This window comes from Chaetura pelagica, unplaced genomic scaffold (assembly GCF_000747805.2).
Source record: "Chaetura pelagica isolate M959 unplaced genomic scaffold, ChaPel_1.0 scaffold829, whole genome shotgun sequence".
Lineage (NCBI taxonomy): Eukaryota > Metazoa > Chordata > Aves > Apodiformes > Apodidae > Chaetura > Chaetura pelagica.
Window position 1 is genome coordinate 1,237,236 of NW_009954535.1, and position 15,350 is coordinate 1,252,585.

The 15,350-nt window shown below is 38.0% G+C and overlaps 1 protein-coding gene across 1 annotated transcript in view; it reads left to right on the forward strand.

The window, feature by feature from the left end:
• The first annotated feature begins 227 nt into the window (after positions 1–227).
• The window catches only part of HLTF (helicase-like transcription factor), a 22,903-nt gene continuing 7,780 nt past the window's right edge, over positions 228–15,350 (forward strand). Inside the window, exons 1-16 of the mRNA XM_010004755.1 lie at positions 228–231; positions 456–550; positions 1,115–1,281; positions 1,732–1,865; positions 2,899–2,999; positions 3,726–3,800; positions 4,008–4,199; positions 4,339–4,434; positions 5,173–5,221; positions 8,516–8,613; positions 9,728–9,871; positions 10,666–10,804; positions 11,569–11,704; positions 12,017–12,196; positions 12,624–12,748; positions 13,524–13,702. Of these exons, the coding sequence (XP_010003057.1) occupies positions 228–231; positions 456–550; positions 1,115–1,281; positions 1,732–1,865; positions 2,899–2,999; positions 3,726–3,800; positions 4,008–4,199; positions 4,339–4,434; positions 5,173–5,221; positions 8,516–8,613; positions 9,728–9,871; positions 10,666–10,804; positions 11,569–11,704; positions 12,017–12,196; positions 12,624–12,748; positions 13,524–13,702 (1,914 nt within the window). The remainder of the gene's footprint in view (positions 232–455; positions 551–1,114; positions 1,282–1,731; positions 1,866–2,898; positions 3,000–3,725; positions 3,801–4,007; positions 4,200–4,338; positions 4,435–5,172; positions 5,222–8,515; positions 8,614–9,727; positions 9,872–10,665; positions 10,805–11,568; positions 11,705–12,016; positions 12,197–12,623; positions 12,749–13,523; positions 13,703–15,350) is intronic.

Below are 15,350 nucleotides of genomic sequence, written 5' to 3' on the forward strand. Positions count from 1 at the left end.
AGAGATGTAACTGAATCTGGAGACTTCTTAACACAGTCTATGAGGGAATGTAGGGTAGAGTGCATAAAACAGTCTGTGAGTCAGGTTGTCAGCTCTTTATTGTAATTGGCTTAAACTAATTTGTTGAGGGTTAAGAACTGGCAGACAAAGTTTTATTCTAATAGAAGAATTTTATTTTAACACTTTCAGGTAAATATTCTCTGAATCAGATTGTAAAACTGGGGTCTATGGGTAACCTTGTGTGAAGGCGTAAATAGATTAGAAGGAAATAGTGATTCTATTATTATTACTACTTTAATAAAAGTAGTTGTCTGATATTTCACTCTTTGTCTTCTGCAGAGATTCTGCAAGAGAATGGTCTCAATATAACATCTGCAGAGAGGAGAGAAACTATTCCTGTTTTTCCTCTTCTGACTTTCACTCCACCCTCGGGTTGGATGATTCCACCTCTGCAGGTGACCCTTCTGGGTCAGAGGAGGACACAGACTCAGCTGTCCTGTATGGAACTCTGCGGGGAAGTGTTGTTGGATTACGATACTACACGGGGATTGTAAGTGCATGATAAAATACCCAGCAGAAGAAAACTTGTTGTCAGCTACATTTAGTTACAGTTGAAAAATTCCTAGAACTTTTGACCAAGTATAATTTCAATAGAGGGTTTTTTCCTACCTTGCTGTTTTCAACATTCTTAACAGGAAAAGCTTAATCTAAATCTTTAATTAAAAATTCAATCAAGGTAGCAAGCTTTCAGATCTGGTTCAGTTATTTGGTAGTTCTGCTCACCCACATAAGGCAGCTGAAAGTGACTGAAAACAATAAATCAGAAAAGTCTTTGAACTGTTTGCATGTTTATTCCCTTACAAAATGTGTTAGCACTTGAAGGTAGTTCTTGCTCCCAGGAATACTTCTGAGATTGCTGACATCTAGCAGCTAGCTTTTCTGTAGTGCTTTTGGTATTCTGAGTAAGTAGTAGGTTATTAGACTGACTAAACAGAATGCTATGTGGAATTAATCTTTTAAGCACAATATTTAAGTACATGTATATTAAGTATTTCTGCAAATAATTTGCAATTGAGTGAATGTCTTCTGGCATGTCTTTGTTTTTCTTTGTTAGGTTAATAACAATGAAATGGTTGCACTTCAGAGGGAGCCCAATAATCCTTATGATAAAAATGCAGTGAAAGTAAATAATGTCAGTGGAGATCAGGTAGGCCATATAAAAAAAGAACTAGCAGCAGCATTGGCAGGCATCATGGACAGCAAACTAGCATTAATTGAAGGGTAAGTGTCCAAATTTCACTTTTGGTTCCATGAACCTAAATAGTGAAAACATTTTTGTTGCTACATCAGCTAATTCTGAAAACTGTTTTGAAGCGTTCTCTTTTGGTAGAAATGACAGCTCTTCATAATATGATCGAAGCTTCATGTTTTCAGACTCTTTATTCTTCTGTTTAACTACTTGCAGACAGTTCATTCTTTCCTGTATGTGATAAAAGGTAGACTACTGGCAGCACATTCCCTAAATGTTGTTATGGAGCTCTAACCACGTGTGGTGGTTTGTATAAAAGGTTTACGCAATATGAGTACTAACACCTCTCTGGCACAGGCTGTGTTTTGTTGAAAGTAAGCTTGTGAAGTACCTCTTGCTGAAGAAGCAACAAGGTTTATTATAAAAAATTCAACAATAAAAAATTATTGTGGTGGGCTTTTTTTTTTCTTGCTTTTTATCAGAGTTGTCCCTTATGGAGCAAAAAATGCCTTTGCCATGCCTGTACAGATGAGCTTTTGGGGAAGAGAAGAAAACAAGGAAGCAGTGCTAGTGCATCTAAAACAGCATGGATTTAAACTGGCTCCTCCTCTGAAAGGTAAGTCTTGGAAGTTTTTGGATTATTTTTTTTTTTACTTTAAAAAATATTCAGATTGACATTTACACTGGTTGGAGGAAATGTTTAAGGGTTTAATCACTGTCATAGTCTTGATTTTTCAATTTCATTGGGGAATAATGCAGAGCCCACAGCTATTAATTTTAAACTTAACAAGAAGTACACTTTGTGTCCTGTCTTTTTATGCTACCTACCAGCAACCAGAGAAGCATTTGAGCAACCCAGAAATATATGCAATTCCATAAGTTCCTTAAAAATCCATAGTGATTTCCTGCATTTCTCTAGACTTAAAAAAAAACCATTTAAGAAAAAGGGGGAGGGTCTGAGGGACAATGCTGCTTTGTAGCTAAGTGCTGGGACATGGATCCTGCTAGTGAGATGTGAGCAAACAGAGATGAGATGTCTCTGAACAAATCAGCTTAACAGACATGATGCTTTGCAGAGCCAGCTTTGCACAAAAAGCACCTCTGTACTCCTGGAAACAGGCTTTGTGGGAGCAGTGGTAGTTGGGAGTAAGGACACATGCAGAAATAAAGGCTTGGAGAGGGATCTGCTTTATATAGAGCAGGATTTCAGTTTTTATCTAAGTACACAGCTGACAGAAAAAGCATTCAGAGTAAAAAAGCATTTGTGTGACCAGTCATCATGCTGTTACCGAGACAATTTTCATGTAACATACAGTTTCTAAGAAACATGTTTGACATCTAGGTGACCCGGCTCCGGCAGGGGGGTTGGACTAGATGATCTTTTGAGGTCCCTTCCAGCCCCTAAGATTCTATGATTCTATGATTCTATAATCTTGAAGGATCCCAGCCTGTCGCTCATTGCCTGTGAGTCATGGAGCTTTGGAGGAGCCTTTGTGGTCCATTCAAGTAAAGGATAAAAAGCATATGGTGAAAGATACTGTCTTACAGCCCACAGTCTGATCAGCATTATCCCTGATGAACCAGTGAAGGCTGAGATTGGGAGGTCATCATACTGCTGTGCTTCAAAATTCTGTCTTTTTAATGACAAGTAGGTTCAGAATGTGGTTTTGGATCCAAGTGGATTTCTGGGAGAGCTGGTCCAAGTTACAGTGCTCCGGTTCATGCTGCTGTGCAGTTGACAACTGAACAGGTTTGCATTTCACACTTTAAACACTTGGAAGCTGGAATTTTAACAGGGGGGACCTCTAACTTTGTCATTAACAAAACAGGGCTTGTGAAGTGGAAGTCTGTTGCAGGTTTGTTGTTTGTTTTTTTCCTTTTGAACCACAGATTTGCTTGGAAGTAATTTTGGATCTTCTGAGCTTTTTAATTTTTATACTGCAAGCAGATGTTTTAGCTCTGACAGCCTTGAGTTCTGTGTAATTTTGGGGAGCTTTGGTTGTTCAATAATTTTTTACACTGCTGTGGTTGTGTGGGGATTTTTTTCTTATCTGTCCTAATATTTCACCAGGCAACAAATGAAAGTAAAATTGGACTTCCAGACTTTTTATTGTCAGACTTGAACCAGGCTGATAGGTGAAGGGTTGGGTGATGGTTTGTTTTTGCTTTTGCATTATGTTTGTTTTTTCAAATTAGAGTGAAGTAGTTACTTCAGTGGGTGTTGTGCAAGGTTGTGAATATATTTAGCCATCCCTTCTCAAGCTCTTGCTTGCATTGTCATCTGTTTGTCTTGGAAAAACTGAACTTAGTTTTTATATAGCAGTAGGTAACAAACATGTTCCAGCAAAAGTAGTAGACCTGTCTATACTGATGACCAGAGACAAGTAATTGTAATTTAATAGAGTAATTGGTTGTTTAGTGAGGTTATTTTTAAGTGCAATAATTTTAATTGCAATTTTTGTGTTCATTTATGCAGCTTAAAAGTGAATTTGACAAACTGTTTGAGGATCTGAAGGAAGATGATAAAACTTGTGAAATGGAAGGAGCAGAGGTATTTCTTAAGTTAGAAACTGTTTTCTAGAAAGATACAAATGCTTAAACATCTACATGCGTGTTTAGCTTTGTTGTCTGGGCACAGGAGATGCTCGAATCAGAAAAAAATCGGTAGATATAAAGGACTTCATAAAACATTTCTTCCAAAAATGCAATGTCATATTTAACATGTGAATACTGTATAACATACCTCCTTAATTTGCAGGCTGTTGGCACACCCTTGCTTCCCCATCAGAAGCAGGCTTTAGCTTGGATGGTTTCACGAGAGAACAGTAATGATTTGCCACCATTTTGGGAAGAGAGAAGTAATTTCTATTACAATGTACTTACCAATTTTGCAGAAAAGATGCGACCTCAAAATGTTCTTGGAGGAATACTTGCTGATGATATGGGACTGGTAATAGTACTTACCAAGCATGGTTTTGTTTGGCTGTTGTTTTTCTTTTAAATACAGAACGTGTGTGTGTTTCTTGATTGGTTGGTCATTTGGTTAATTTTAATCTGTGGAAAATATGACATTCTTTTCTGTTGTGCAGGGTAAAACACTTACTACTATTGCATTGATTCTCACAAATTTTCAAGATGGCAAGCCTCTTCCTATTGAAAAGATCACAAGTGATAAGTTTTATGAGGTGAGATGAAAGAAAAAGATTGTTTTAACAGAGATAATATAGCAGTTAATAAACAGACGCTTGCCAGGTAACTTCCTATGTGGTGAGATTTGTGTACATTCTGTAGAAAAAGTTATTCAAGTACATCAGATAGAAGGAAGAATAGAGGAGGTTAGTTCAAGGTAGGTGGACTATGTTACTTCAGTGTGTGTAATCGAGCTGTAGGATGTGTTATCTTGGGAGTGTGTACACGTCAAGTATACTTCAAGGAAGGGAACTAACAACAATGTGCAAACTCTTCTTAGGTAGTGTAGTTCAAGGACTTTTTGCTTTTATTTTGATTTTCAAGATGATAAACTAAGTGCTGACGTGATTTTTTTTTCTGCAGTATTCCGTTGCTGTATTAAGGGGGGAGGGGGTTGTGTTTTTTTTCATATGTGTCTAAATTCAGCATAGTAATGCTTCCCCAGTTAACGTTCTGTGGACAAACAGGAATGTTACTGGTGTGTTTTCTATCTAGGGCAACTGCATAGACTTGAGTTTCTCTCCCCTGCCTCACTGCAGTTTCATTTGAAATCTGTATGTAGCTATTAAAACAAAACAATATGGCTTTTCAGCACCTTTAAGTAACAGTCTGACTTACCACTGAGGAAGGCTTTCGTGTTTCAGAGCAGTAAATAATCACTGGTCAGATTCGTGTAATCATGTGACTGTTATTTTTTCCAGTCTGTACATTAAAATGTTTCCATTCCTCAACAGGAGCCCGGAGCTAAAGGCACGAGCAGAGCTGGACACAGACTGTGTCAAGGTGATAGCAAACTGGGAAGTCCTGTAATGTTTGCATGATACTGAACCTTTCTGCCTGGGGTACTCTTGGTCTGTGTTTAGTGGTAGTCTTTACAAACTCTTGACATGTCGGAGAAGTATTTATAACATACCTGTAAGGATGTCTCAGGTGACGTGAAAAGATGAAGTGCCTTGTAAGGAGGTTGCATCGTGCCAGGAAGGTTAACACATCCAGGAAGTGGATTCTGGGTTCCTTTTGCTTTCCTTTTTCCTTCCTTGTAGGTGAAACAGGAGCACTTGTGCATCTGTTAGAATCTTGTTTGTTTAAACAGTAAACATTAGTAGTTAAATTGTAATTAGGCTCTGTATTAAGTCACTTTTTTGTTTGTTTTTGGAAATACTTTAAGTAATGGGTAAATTACATGTACTTGGAAAGATTTTATCACACCAGTAGTTTTCAAGTTGTATCAGGAGAATTTACAGGTGTCTGTGAAAAAATATACTTCCTGTTAGTATGTCTTTTAACTTGTCATGCTCTTGAAAATGACTGAAGATGTATGGGGCTTGACTTTTTCTTGCAGTAACATTTTTCCTCTCGTGCAAGGAATTTTAATACAGATGGCCTAACTAATAGCACGTGAGCAGTGAAAGGGACTGATGAGGAGAGAACACATTCTTAAGGAACTGCCTCTGGTGAAAACTGTTTTTATCAGTAGTCTGGAAGGGAGAAAATGCAGACTTCCGTGGAAGTCAATAGGAGTGTCACCAAAAATCAGAACCTTTACCAAAGCTGAAATGCCTAGCAGCATTCAAAATTCTTATATTTTGAAGAGCATTGAGCATTTTAACACCCCCCCCACATGAATAATTCTAGTGTGCACTAAATCGATACCTGTTTCTTGAGTGAGACAGTTTGTTCTTGACCACCTGCAAACTCAGTACGCTTTCTATGACTTTGTAAATATTTAAAATTGGTTAAGACTAGTTTAATTTTTCATTTGTGACTACAGTATCAGTAGTACTTGCCCTGTGCAAAACTGTAATTGTTTTGAAGGAAGTTTGTACTTGTTCTTGATCAAGCTATGCTAATGTTGGCTTGATAACTAAGCTGAAGACTGTGTATTTTCCATACATACCAATTTCTTTATGAAGACTCTAGCAGTGTGATGGACCCTAGTGTTTCTAACGTTAAAAAGTCTGAAAATACTCCACTGAGACACTCAAGTTGTCATCCAAAAAGGTAGGTACCTGGAATGATCTTTTTCTTTCTGTTGGTTTGCTAAATAGATTTAGAGTAAAAAGATGTGGTACTTGTTTTTTTTAACCATAGCCTAAAATCATCCTGATCTCCCTTCACCTTCCGGTGTGCTATACTTCTGCTTACATTTATCATGTTCTGTATCTATGTTGCACTGGGGAATATAAAAAACACATTAGCTCATTCTACATGGCTTGTGTGACTACATGCCTGGATGTCTCCTTCAATAGTAAAAGTGTCTGATAACATCAGTGTGTGGCCTCTTAAAAAGCTGGCTGTGAAGTAATCCATGCTCTAGTATCAGCTGGTTTTTAAAGTGGTTAAGAAATATTTGTCAGGCATGTTTCTGACCCAGTTTTGAGCTGAGGAAGTTGTGAAGCTTCCTAATGTGTTTGAACCTTCCCACCAACACAAGCCTCTTCTGAAAACTGGTGTGATCTTTAGTGATAATCTGTACCAGGTTTGATGAGCATTGTTCACCCTACAGTTCTGTGTGATTTGCTTTCCCTTTTGCTAACTCTTTGAAAGAGAAACCTTTCAAATCATGGCAGTATCCTGTTTGCAATGTCAAGTTAATTTGTTTTATGCTGTTGACATTTAATATTTAATTGGCATTTAATATAAATTCAAGCAGTAGTAGAGTTACGTTATGGGTTGTTTTTTTTTCTTTCTTAATGATGATATCTTAGAGATACGGCCAAGAAACCCAGATATTCAGGAAGCAGTAACTTGGGAGAGTCTGAAGAATGGCTACAACAACAAACAGAGTGTAAGTTGCAAGGAATTATTTTTTTTTAATTGGCTACTGTAATACCTGATGCCTTTCTGGAGCAAAACCAAATAGGATTCCTGATTAATTGGAAAAGAAAGTAACTAAACTACATGTATATTTTTGGTTTTTTGTTTTGTTTTTATTCAACCAAAACTTTCAACAGAGAATTTTAGAAACTGCTAAATGAGAAAGCAGTATTTTAGTCTTAAGTGCTGTAGGTTGTTTCCTTAGGAGGACAAGTGGTGGTATAACAAGCTATGAGGCGAGTCAAATGGACAGTGAAAAGCAGAATATTTAGAATTTGACATAGACTTCTCATCACAGAACAGTGTCTGGAAAAGCAAATGCAAAAAATTAAGTCCATCTTCTGTGGTAAAAACATGAAATGCAATCACAAAGAGGCAAGAACGTGTCATTTGTTGCAAGTACCTTGCAAAAAAAAGAAAGAAGGGTCACAGGTATTCTGGAGTAACCGGCTAAGTTTAAGTTTAAAGTACTTGGAGTGAAACACCTGTTTTTTTAATGACTGGGAACCTGCATTCCTCTGAAGATTCATGACCTGCAGTGGATGTGGAAGATGCTGCATTCCTGCTGGAGTAACCGGCTAAGTTTAAGTTTAAAGTACTTGGAGTGAAACACCTGTTTTTTTAATGACTGGGAACCTGCATTCCTCTGAAGATTCATGACCTGCAGTGGATGTGTAAGATGCTGCTTTCCTGCCCTAAAGCCTGTGAGAGTTCAGGGAGTGTCTGGGTGGTGCTTGTAGCCACTTGGTTTAGTTTCAGGTAGTCCTGCGAGGAGCAGGGAGTTGGAGTCCATGATCCTTATGGGTCCCTTTCAACTTGAGATACTCTGCATTATTGTAGTGGAGAGGAGAAGTAATTTGGTTAAGAGGCTTGAGTTTTATGAAGTGTGTCATAAAATACATGCACACACATGCTCTGCATGGTGTAAATAATCTGTGTTTGCTTTTCTGCAGCAACTTCCTGTGTTATCAAAGAAGATACAAGCTTTGCCTCTGCTCTTCTCCCTTCATCTACTTGTTTAAAAAAACAAAGGAAGAGAAAAGGTAATGAAGGGTTAAACAGTTAATAGTACTTTATGAGTGTTTTGAAGCTAAAGTATTACACTTATTTGACTTCATAAAATAAGTTTATGTCTTTGTAAATTGCTTTGATGCCTCTCAGGTGAGGAAATATAGAAAAGGCTTCAGAGAACCACAAGTTTATCGAACTTCTCTTTAAAGTGAACTGTTATGCCACTAAATAAGACTTTTGCCTGCTCAGGTACAGCTGGTGTTCAGACAGTTGAGAAGAAATATTCTGATGATGGCTCCAGAGCAACACTGATTGTGTGTCCGCTGTCTGTCTTGAGTAACTGGGCTGTAAGTACTCATCTGTTTAATGTGTACATCTGATAATAGTACTCCCTGTGGGCTCTCAAGCTAGTAAAAGGTCATGGTTTTCCTTTCTTATGAAACAGAGCAGTTTTCACAAGGGAGGTTTATTTGATAGCAATGTAAAAAACGAGCAGTGCAATGCACAGCCCTGCGAGTGGCAAGTGGGCTTTGCTCCCTGCTTCTGACTGGGCAGAGCCCTCTGGAACTCATGTGCTTTAACTCCTTCAACCAGATGAGGAAAGTAGAGGGGACAAGTCCTTCTTCTTGCATTCTCAGAATGAAATATTGTGTCATTGATAATGCACGTGACATTTCATTTACTGGAGATGTTCAGTAATGTTGGTGATATCTGGGAGAAGGTCTTCTAGGGTGACCAGGACCCTTTGCTCTGCCTCTGCATTAGTTACAGTTTTCATTTGCTTGACATTTTGAATATAAATGTCAAGGAGATATCTTTAACTTAAGTTATGTTTTATTTGGTAGTTTATGCTGTCTGTGGTTAGAACATTAGTAAGCGAAGGACACAATTTAATCTTAGACCGTAGGTAAAACATTGAAATCCAACGGTGTAAAAACAAAAGTACTCTTTATGTCAATTCAAAACCAAATTAAGTATTTAAAAAGAAAACAGAGTCTGGTGCTTCAAAAATCGTCACTTTTTAATTGGCTGTCAAGGTTACTGTTTGTTGAGTGCTTCACAGAACAAATATAGGGAATGTAAATGCTGATTTTTAAAATAAATACTTTGACAATTGTGCCATTGTTTATGTTGAAAAAACGGAGGTGGTTAACCCAGTAAGTGGAAGAAGCTGTGAAGGAACAGTGAAAAAAGAAACAAAGAGAAGATGGACAGAAAGGGGAAGAGAACATAAAAGCTCTTCCTTCACAGCCAGGGAGCTGGAGTTACCAGAATGTGACTGTGTCTATCACTAACAACTGAGGTGACTCCTTCTGGTCCCTCTTCTCACCTGGGAGGAGTGGGTAGAGAAAGTCATAGAGCTAGAGGAAGTGGATTTTAGTTAAGGCAACTTCAAATAATTTTATTCCATCATGTAGCAACACAGTATATTTTGGATTACCTTTGAAACTTCTATTTCAGGACCAGTTTGAACAACACATCCACCAAGATTTTCGTGTAAATATTCATGTGTATTATGGTTCTGACCGCTGCAAAGACCCGTCAGTTCTTTCAGAACAAGACGTCGTACTGACAACATACAACATCTTGGCTACTGATTATGGAGTAAGTAAATGAGAAAATGTGTGGGTGGAAGATCCCTCACTGTTCCAGACTCCTGGTGCTCGGGCTGATGATAGCAGGATATTCAAGTGCTGATCTGGTGGGCAGTCAAAAGCTTAGAGCCGCAGTTTTGCCTTATACACTTTCTTGCAGGTTCACTGGGGTAACAAATGCAGGGTTTTTTTGTAGAGGAAATTATGTGGCTGCAATTATGGCAGCTCAAGGCAGAGACTTTTTAAGGATAGAAAAGGATTGGCAAGTATGTAAGTCTTCCCAAATCTCACTGGCATGAGACTGCTATTCCTCCCTTCCTCTACCAAATTCAAAGAATGTGGAGTATATGACAACATAACCCACAGTTCTTGTTGCACATGGGCTGCAACGAAGTAGCTCATTGCATGAGATATATTTGTAAAGTGTTGTTTTCTGAGAAATTCCAGCCATTTTAAAAGACTGAAGTTTACATCTTTAAGTATAATATAAACTTCTAATTTGCTCCCTGTTCCATTTTCCATATCTGTGACTTAGAAGCCTTTCTTCTTTTCAGATGTAGCTTATTTTTGCCATAGCTCATATTCAAGTATAAGCAGACTGCTAACATTTTACAGGAGTCATTACATCTAAAAGAAGGAATGCCTCAATGTTAGTTTAGCTCTTTGGTGCTAATAAATAAACAGGATGCTAATAAGTACTATCCATTATTACTTGTGGAATTGTTAAATTAAATGTTTGCTTAATCCAAATTCCAAAAAAGGATTTTAATTTGTGACAAAGATTTAAAAAATACTGTGTTTCAGATCAGAGGTGACAGCCCTCTGCACAAAGTGAAGTGGCTGAGAATTGTGTTGGATGAGGGGCACACTATACGAAATCCAAATGCTCAGCAAACTAAAGCTGCCTTAAATCTGGAGGGACACAGAAGATGGATACTTACAGGTAAAATCTTTGACACCAGAGGAAATGCAGTGCAGATCATCTTATTTTAACTGTCTTATGTTTCAAATGTGGTGTTTCTACTTTGGCTTTTTCTGGGAGATGGGTAATGTCTGTCTGTGTCAGATTCGTTTGAAATGCTTTTAACCTTGCCTATGAGCAGTGCTTTCAGTGTGTTGTCTTTTAGTTGGTTTTGATTCTGTTTGCTTGGTTTTGTGGTTTGGGGTTGGTTTTTTTAGTTTTTGTTTTTATTCAGTTCCTAGGCACAAATTTTAAAATAATAACTTCTGATACTCGGGTTTGGTGGAACTGCAGGTACAAAGGGACCTGTTTATGAGCTGGCATGTTAGGTCTGATTGGAAGCTCAGGTTGTCACCTGCTTCCCTGAGCATCGGGAGCTCTCTGAAGGCAGCAGTCTTCCTAGAAGCTGACAGGGGCCATGCATACATATAAAACTTAAATGTAATTTAAAGAAGATCAGGATGTAACCAATGATGGTGAAGCTGAAAGACAAAGACCAGCCTCCAGGTCTTCCTAGCACTGAGAGCTGCAGTTTTCTCACTCTTTTATATATTTAAGTGTTTTGTAATACTTTAGTTAAGAAAATAATACCTATTATACCTGAAGATATGTCAGCCTAGTTATAAGACACCTTGTCCATGATGTAATTGTTTGGAGGAAGCACAGAACTTTCCATTTTAAGAAAACTTTGTATATTTTTGTTTCTTTGAAGTTTGACAGTCTGTCTCTGTTTGTCTTCTTTTTAGGCACTCCTATTCAGAACTCTGTAAAGGATTTGTGGTCTCTTATTTCCTTTTTAAAACTGAAACCTTTTACTGATCGAGAGTGGTGGCACAGAACAATTCAACGTCCAGTCACAATGGGAGCTCCAGGGGGACTTGGGTATGAAATGTTGCCAAAGCTTTTGTGAACAGCTATAACTGGCATTCTTTGGACTAATGACAAATTAGCATTTCACATTTACAATTGAAATTCATGTGTTATCAGTTCTTTTTTCATTTTTTTTAAATTCAAATTAACAAGTTTTTAATATTTCAAATTATTTAATATTTCAGATTAATGAATGATACTGTACTTCTGGGCATGTATTTTGTACAGAACATGTATTTATGCAATAACTGAAAAAAAACCCAGCCAAACCACCGACAAACTGGCCTCATTTCAGTAATATATTGTCTGTATATGCATTTTTAGGCGTTTACAATCTCTGATTAGGAATATTACCCTTAGAAGAACAAAAACGAGTAAAGTTAAAGGAAGACCCATTTTGGAGTTACCAGAACGTAAAGTACTTATTCAGCATGTTATGCTTACAGAGGAAGAGAGACAAATGTATCAGTCTGTGAAGAAGGAGGGCAAAGCTGCCATTAGCAAGTAAGTAGAAGGTTTTCTTAATCCTGAAGGTTGGGGTTTGATGACATTAGCTCCAGGAGCCAAGTGTGTCACTTTGTATGCCCTGAGCTAATAACTGCACATCAGCACAGTATCTGGTTAGTTATGAGGAGTGAAGAAGAGATTATTGCAGAACTATGCGTAAGAAGTTCTATCTTGTGAGAAACAGAAATGGGTACCAAGTGCATAAAGAATGGCCTTAACAATTTTGTCACCATGTTAGTATTTTTTCTAGTAGAACATGCTACTAGTAGCATTTTGTGCCTTTTTTCAAAGGCAGTTTGAGAAAATACATTTAAACAGAAACGTGAAAAATTGGAGCATTTTTCTAACAGCAAAAATTGATCACTTGATGTCATCTTTTACTTCAGACTGTAACATTTCATATGAACCATAAACTCTTTTTCAGATTTTTCAGTGAAGGGACTGTACTGGCTCACTATGCTGACATCCTTGGTGTCCTGCTCAGACTGAGGCAGCTTTGTTGTCATCCTCATCTCTGTATAAATACATCATCTCCTAGTTTTTCAGCTGGTGGGTGAATGCTTTTGGTGATTTCTTTTCCTGTCATTCTTAGAACAGCACTTCCTCTTTGTATTCGAGAACAGAACTGTTGCTTCCTCAGCAGAAGAGGAAGCTGTCAACTTTGTTATGTCTGTAAGGAAGGGTGAACACAGGACGGAGAGTGAAATTTTTAACAAACCAGACATGTACAGCTGCATAGTGTTAAAAATTCTATGCAGAAGAAGAACTGTTGTTTAAAATACTTCAAATTTGAGAATTATTAAATTTTGTGTTTTGAAAAATCCTGTTTTGAGATGCCATTGGTGTATGTGGGATTTTTCAGGGAACTGAAAGATCAGAGAGAGATGCTCAGAACCTTTTTTTTAGAAGGTTGTCATTTATCTTCCTGAAAAATGCAGAATGGAGAAATTACTAGATAACTGTTCAATAATTATTTAGAAATTAATTAGATGTTTGAATTTATTTATGTAATAAAGCAGTCTTAACCATAGTGTCCCCTCTTTAGTATTATTACTAGAACAAGCTTGTTCCCATTCGGCATTGTGTCACACACGTACTTGACACTGAGCATGTGGTCAGGTTCTTTGAATGTTAATTACTATTTTTCCAAGTAAGAAATAGCAGGTTGGAATTTTATGTAGTATTTTCCAGCTTGTGATTTTGTACTTGGCTGTATCCTTACTGAGATAATAAAACCCAACTGTCCTGCTTGCACTTTGGAACTGTGTTGATGTGTAAGAGCTCAGAGTGTTTCCTGTTTTTAAGGATCTTTCTGTATCTGCAGATAATAAAACTCCTGAAGAACTGCATGAGACATTAGTGAGTAAGATGAAGTTGGTTCTGAGCTCTGGTTCAGATGAAGAATGTGCAGTCTGCCTGGAATCACTGACCCTGCCTGTGATAACACGCTGTGCGCACGTGTTCTGTAAGCCCTGTCTTCTTGAAGTCATCAGAAGTGAACAGGTTGGTTGTTTTATGGTTACAGTTAATTGCAATAGCTATTCAAAAACAAGGAACTGGTATCACCAGAAGGCCATCTGGTTATTGTTCTTTTAAATCATAAGTGGTATGCAATGGAAACCTAGTTATCAGCTGGGTTATAAGAACTATGGGCCCGAAGTCAGACTGTGGAGAGAGTCGCTGTCGAACAGAACAGCATTAAGGTCCTTCAGTAGTTTCAGAGATCTTTCCGTTCTTTTAAATCATAAGTGGTATGCAATGGAAACCTAGTTATCAGCTGGGTTATAAGAACTATGGGCCCGAAGTCAGACTGTGGAGAGAGTCGCTGTCGAACAGAACAGCATTAAGGCCCTTCAGTAGTTTCAGAGATCTTTCCCTAGTTCCTGCCTTTGTCCCTAGGGTGAATGTGGTGGCATCCGCTACAGCACTGTATACCTCCATATGGCTGGATGCCTCTTTGTTGCTTGCATTTGATGTCATGCATATATGTATATTTCTGTGCTTAAAAGAGACCAAAGCTGTGTTCTGGAAGTTGATTGTTGAACTAAAATAATATCTACTCTCCCTATTCCAAGCTGATAACTTTTTATGGTGAAATAACTGCCTTGTTAGGATAATCTTTATGGCCATTCTCTGGCCTCCCTCTGGAATAAGGTTGTGGAAGAGTGTCTTTTGATTGCTTTTTTGAAAAACATTTCTTTTTCTTGTATGCTTCAAAGTTCTATCTTTCCTTCTTGTTTGCCCTTTCCCTTCTAGTGCAATTGGATAGTGTTGTGATCTCACCATCTCTGCCCAGTGCTGCTGCACTTCCCCTGTTCTGCCTCCTGCTCAGCTACAGCAGAGCTGCAAGTGCCAGGCTTAACCTAGTTAGTGCTCTTTGTAGGAGACAGCAGGGGACAAATTAGTCCCTGCTGATGCATAATCAGTCAACCTAAGAAGAACAAGGTAGAAAGTGTTTTCTGTCTGGCGTGTAGATTAACTTGTTTGGTTGCCAGACATGCAAGGTTCTGATGCAGATGTCCTAGTCAAGAGTTTCTCAGAATTTTGAGGGAAACAAGTGATGTGAAATTATTCTTTAAAGAATACCCACAGAAGGTTTTTTTCCAGTTCAGAGTTCTTGATGTGTCTGTAACTGTGCCTGTACTCAGTCTTCAGGTGTATTTTAATAGGCATGCAGAGAAATAAATGGGGTTATGATGTGATGGAACCTATCACTTGACTATACAGTCAAGTTATTTACTATGTTTTGCCCAGAAATTACCTTGAAATCAGCAGAACTAGGGCCTTTGGCCAATCCATCCCATATTGTTCCATAGATTGCTTTCACAGTAGTGGAGTCTGAACAGAGGTGGCTGTAGATTCTGTTCTTTTGAAGTTGACCTCCTGTGAGTTTATAAAACACTGACTGAGTAAGCCTTTCTTATGATCAAAATTATTATTGATTTAAATTATTCCCGATGAAGTTTTTGTGTCTGCCAGCAGAAACACTAACAGACATCTGAGTTCCAGAGTCAGGGAATTCACTGCTTACATTCCACAGGTATTTATCCTTGCCCTGCGTCTCAGTGAAGTATTTCCTGTGCTTGAATGGTTACAGTGATTCTAGTAAACAGCTCAGTAAGGTACTTTACTTGCCACCTTTCAAACAGAA